The 5,802-nt window shown below is 40.9% G+C and overlaps 1 protein-coding gene across 1 annotated transcript in view; it reads right to left on the bottom strand.

Annotated features, from left to right (window-relative positions):
* The window catches only part of FSIP1 (fibrous sheath interacting protein 1), a 36,455-nt gene that overhangs the window by 14,864 nt on the left and 15,789 nt on the right, over window positions 1–5,802 (bottom strand). The window contains exon 6 of the mRNA XM_015557636.1: window positions 1,026–1,184. Within this exon, the coding sequence (XP_015413122.1) occupies window positions 1,026–1,184 (159 nt within the window). The remainder of the gene's footprint in view (window positions 1–1,025; window positions 1,185–5,802) is intronic.

Below are 5,802 nucleotides of genomic sequence, written 5' to 3'. Positions count from 1 at the left end.
AGGGCAAGAGCGGGGGGGGGGTAGAGGGGAACGTGGGGACAAGGACACATATGTAATTTCTTAATCAATAAAAAATATATTAAAAAAAAAAAAAAGAAAAAGAAAACTGCTATCCAAGGCCAAACTAGATCCCAAGAAGTACTGAAATATAGTGGGGGTGGGGGAGAGGGAATAATTTTACTTTTCCAAAGCTGCTATTATTCTTCTAGTTTTCTACACATCCTACCAGCTTTGTAAAAGAATATTTGAGGGAACTATTGAGAGAAGAAACACATTCATTTCAAAATACTCATAGGAGAGTAGACATCAATCTGGTGAGCTTCACTGCTTGATGTTCCATTAAAGTTGCTAAAGAATGTGTCAGAATAAGGGACAGTGGCTACCAGTGCTAATACCTAGAACTAGAGGAATAAAGAGAAACATGGCTCTCAAAGTACTAATAAGTGCTACATCGACTTTCTTCCCTCTCCTCCCTCCTGATCACAATCAAGAATTGGCTTAGCCCTAGCTGGTTTGGCTCAGTGGATAGAACATTGGCCCATGGAATGAAGGGTCACAGGTTCAATTCCAGTCAAGGGCATGTACCTTGATCCCTAGCCCCAGTTGGGGCACATACGGGAAGCAACCAATTGACGTGTCTCTCTCACATCAATGTTTCCCTCTTTTTGTCTCTCCCCTCCCTTCCACTCTCTCTATAAATCAATGGAAAAATATCCTCAAGTGAGGATTAATAACAACAAAAAGAATTAGCTTAAATCTTAAGAAATAATAATATTAAAATAATATTTGCTCAGTAACTCCATCCCAACTGAAATAAAAATGAATAGAGAGAAATCACCAAAGGAAAATACACACTATAATAGAAATTACTATTGCTGCAGTTGTGGTCATGGAAGGATAAGCAACTGGGAAGGAGGAAAATCAATGGAGAAGAAACCTCTTTGTTAACAAGTGGACTGCCAAACGTGAACTAGCTTTAGCACACATACACCTGAGCGGTCCATGCACTCTTGAGTATGATATACCTGATCATTCTGATGTCCAAGTCCTGGAGAAAAGCTGAACGTTGTTGGGGAGGCTGCAGAGAATTCTTGGAGTTTTGTATCTATTTCAGCAAGCTGCTGATGCTGGGTGACTGCCAGTGTATATCCTTCGCCTGGGATCAGCCAGACAGACAGATCACACTAGAAGGAAAAAATGGTCACCAGATCATCCCCATGCTATATTTTTTCCCAAAACATAATATTCCTTTCAGACTGCTACTTCAATGCTCAGAATTTCATCCAAAAAAAATTTTTTAAGAAAACAAAATAAAACAAAAGCACAGAATTAACACTGGCATAGTGAAAGAAAAAATTTAAATAGTTTATGATTTCATTATCTGCCAACTCTGTGTAAAGTATCTCCATAAATTACCCTTTGTAGGTTTTTTGCCTTGTGAAATAAATCTCTTAGCCTCACAGTCTGATTCTCATTGCATGCTCATTTCTCCACTTTGTGAAAGTGGTTGTAATATGATGAAGAGGGAGAAATCATGTTTATCCTATAATGGACATGGTAATTTCAAAATTTGTCCCTGAAAAGTAACATAGGACCTATAAACTCAGTTGTTTGGATTTTATGAATTTAACTGGCCATCTAACTCATTCAACTAACATTATAGTTTCATACTAAAGACCCATTCATAACAATTCAAAAATCTCATACTGAAGAACATATCTAATCTAATAATAGACAAACATGGTACTTAACCATACCTCCGCTATGCTTCTCAATGGCTAATCAGCAGGATATGCAAATTAACCCAACCAAGATGGCGGCTGGCAGCCACGCAGCTGAAGTGAGCAGGAGGCTTGCTTGCTCTAGTGATGGAGGAAGCCAAGGTTCCCCGCCTGCCGTGGCCAGGCTCTGAGCTCCACTCTAAGCAACAAAGTTGCAATTATAGAAACTAAACAAACCCCAGATACCTGCTTTCAGCAGGCCATGGCCTGGGAGCTGGAGCGGCAACAAAGTTTCAATTATAGAAGGTAAATACATCCCAGAATAAAAAAAAAAAAGAAAAAAAGGTGGGACAGTTTGAATATAAGAAGTGAAACTTGTATTATTCATTCACTGTCACATGTATCAACACAGATATCAAAGGAAGATAATTTTTCCTATTTTTGCAGAGGAAAAACAGGTTCAGGGAAGATTTAATGCCTTGACAAAAGTAGCATAAAATGAAGAAAAACCTTAAAGTTTCTAAAGCCTGTCAAACTAAGAAGAGACAGTGAATTATCTATGATAGCAAGATTGAATGTCAAAATTGCTGGGCACCACCCTAATTGCTGGAGATGCAGATGTGAACATGACAGATTTCTTGAATTCACAGAGCTTGTATTTTGGGGAGGATGGTGGGAAATGAAGAAGACAACACATAAATATTACACTTTGGAGAGTGATGACTATGGATAAAGCAGCAAAACAGAATTATATCCACACTAATAAAAGAGAAACATGCAAATTGGTGTCACTCTGCTACACCCACCAGCCAATCAGGACAAGTATGCAAATTAACCCAACAAAGATGGCGGTTAATTTGCATACGCAGGCACAGAGCTCTGGCTGAGTGAAGACTGAAGACTGAAGAGGCTTGGCTTCTCCACTGTGGGCGCGGCCACAGCAGAGAAGCCAAGCCTCGCTGCAGCCAGAGGGGAGAAGCCTAGCCTCAAGGCTTGGCTCCTCCACTGCGGCCGGACCAAAGGCCTGAGTCCTGGGTACCAGAGGAAAACCAATGCTGGCAGCCAAGGGGAGGAAGGCCTATTGCACAAATCTTCATGCAACGGGCTTCTAGTATGCATATATGCACAACCCATGGACACAGACAATAGTATTGGGAAGGCCTGAGGTGGAGGGGGGACAAAAAGGAAGAAAATGGGAGACATCTGTAATGCTGTCAATAATTTTTTTAAGAACCTCATACTGAGTGCCTACTCTGTGTCGGCATTACACTGGTGATTCAACATGAATCTCACAAGATTCTGCCTTCAAGGAGTTCTCAGTCTCTTGGCAGCAAAGATTTTAACAAGGTGTGAAGCTCACCAGTAAGCCCAGGGCACCTTGGGAACCAGAGAGGGTCAACTACCCTCTGTTAGTTGGACAGGAAGGGACAAAGTGGTTGAAAAAGGCTTCCTGGCAGAAATAATCAAACTTAATCATATCTTAATAAAAGAAACAACATGCACTTTAAAACTGCAGCTGGTGAGGGCAAGATTAGAGGTAGAAAACCCAGTAAGGAAGCAAACTTCATAATCTAAAACAAAAGTGGTAAGTGCCTGAACTGAGGAATGTCTCCTGGGAGTGCAGAATATTGGACAGACAGACTCCAGAGAAACTTAGGAAGTAGAATTTACAGATGCTAGAGATAATGTGATGGAAGGGTAAAGGGAGGAGGAAGGATCAAGGATAAACACTAACTTCCTGATATTGTCAACGAGGGGGATGTTAATCATATTGACCAAACTAGGGAACAGAGATGTGTTAGGTTTGAGACGGTAAATGATGAATTCTGTTTAGGACCTTTTGATATTCGCAGATATCCACAGATTGTGTTAGGTAAACAGATGTCTGAAGTTCAAGGGAGAGAACTGGGTTGGAAATGAGTACTTCAGACTCACCCATACATCTATAGTGGCTTGAAACCCTGAACCATGGGAATGGGTGAGATCACACAGGGAAGCATGTAGTACGATGACAGAAGAATCATGAAGAGCATTTTTAAAATAAAGGAGCAGGTAGAAGGCAAGGAAGCTTAAGAATTTCATACCAGGACACTCATACCAGGAATCAATCCCTAAATGAAATACATGCTAAAACCTATGCAGAAAGACATAAGTTTCTGTGTCTCCCCTCGACCTAGCATGAAATCTCCCTTCCTGTTTCAGTGAAAACAAACACTGCATGAGTCTTGGTAGAAGATAGGTCCCCACCAGACACTCCTTCTCCCTGCCCACTGGCATCAAGAAGACAAGCAAGTGACCTGGATTCGGCCAAATGAACACCCTGGACCTTGACTCTGAGGGAGAGAGATGCGAAGGTGCAGGGAAATCGGAGGAGTGATTAGGGGACAGCAGTGGCGTGAGGCCAGTGTTGGCAGCAGTGAAGATGGCGGCAGTGACCACCCCTCGGGAGTGTCTTGGCCTATGGTGCAGCGGGAAGCAGCCTGTTTCTGAGGAGTTTCTCTGGCCTTGTTTCTGGCTACTTTGATATCGGTGTGGTTTACAAACCTGGTTCTCTGAATTTCCATGAGTCTGTGAACTACCCAAGCCTCCCAATAAATTCAGTTTCTGTTTTGGGTTTGTTTTTGTTTTTTTAAGCAAAGTCCATCTCTGTTTCTTGTAACCCAGAACAGTGACTGATACATTTTTTCCAAGTTATTTGTAATATAGAATATAGGCAAAAAGCCTAAATGTCTAAAAATAAGGGAAGAGTCGATTGTAGTATATCCATACAATAATATGATACAGTAATAAACATTTTAAATACACTTGGAAATTGGCACATGAAAGTCATACATAGTTATTTTAAAAATAATATCACCTAGCTGCTCACAAGTAAGAAACCCTGGTTAATTTTTCCTAAATAAAAGTGATATAAATACTGTGTTACTTAAATGAGAAATAATAAAGTACCACCAAAAAGTAAAATTATGGAATCACAATGACTAAATATTGGTTAATAAATTTTAAATTCTTGTCTGAATGGAATTCTTTTTAATGACACTGGAGGTAAAAGAACATGTCAGATTAACTTCAACAGAAATATAAATGCTCCATTCATTACGCAGTTGCAGAAGGAAATTATATGTAACATGTAGTAGATGTTACAGTGTTTTTCTGTCTGTCTAGCACCTTCTAGACACCCTTGCTATGTGTGGGAAATCTGTAGCTTTTAGGAGCTTGCCTCCCTAAGACAGAACACAGAAAATGCTCTTCACCACCCTCCTTTAGGGCTAGGGCCCAGGCTAGCAACCAAGGGTCCACAACCAGCCTCGCCCACTTGGTACTGAGTTAGATGTCACTTGAGATCTGATGCAAAACCCATTTTGCTGGGAAGATGATAGCAGAGGCATCTGGCTTTGGGAAGCGACGTTAGTTTTCAGTGTGAGTTCCCAATCCAGGAGGAAATCTCTTAAAAATCCTAAGTATCCAAGAGAGATTCAAGAGAATATTACACCCACATAATTAAACATGCCAGTAAAAGGAACAACCAGAGGGCAAGAGTTCTGGGGAATTAAGACATAATTATCATTTTAGTCAGCCTTAAGTCTCATAGGTGTTTATCAGCGATGAAGTGGTGGGACACTCCATAAAGTAAAGGGCACACAGAAGAACACAGCAGATTTGAGGAATGACATGAAATTTGGTGCCGACTGAGAATACAGTAGATAGGCCTCCTCCTCACCGTGTTCCTAAAGTCTTCTGCGGCACTTCCTCTCTTCCTCCTCAGAATCTCTTTTTCAACATATGCCATTATCTGCCTGGCTTTAGAGAATTTCTGTATAAAATGTCTATCTCCCATGCCAGAGAATAAGACAGAACCCTCTTTCTCCTTAGAGGACTTGCAGAAAAAAACTCTCAGCAAATATTAGTTCAAAAAACAATAAGTAGGCCCTGGTCAGGTGGCTCGGTTGGTTGGAGTGTCTTCCCTTACACCAAAAGGTTATAGGTTTGTAGGTTCAATTCCTGGTCAGGGCACATACCCAGGTAGTGGGTTTGATCCCAGGTCAAAGAAATGTACAGGAGGCAACAAATTGATATCTCT

This window comes from Myotis davidii, unplaced genomic scaffold (genome assembly GCF_000327345.1).
Source record: "Myotis davidii unplaced genomic scaffold, ASM32734v1 scaffold46, whole genome shotgun sequence".
NCBI lineage: Eukaryota > Metazoa > Chordata > Mammalia > Chiroptera > Vespertilionidae > Myotis > Myotis davidii.
The sequence above is the reverse complement of the archived record's forward strand: the minus strand, read 5'-3'. Positions and strand labels throughout refer to the sequence as shown.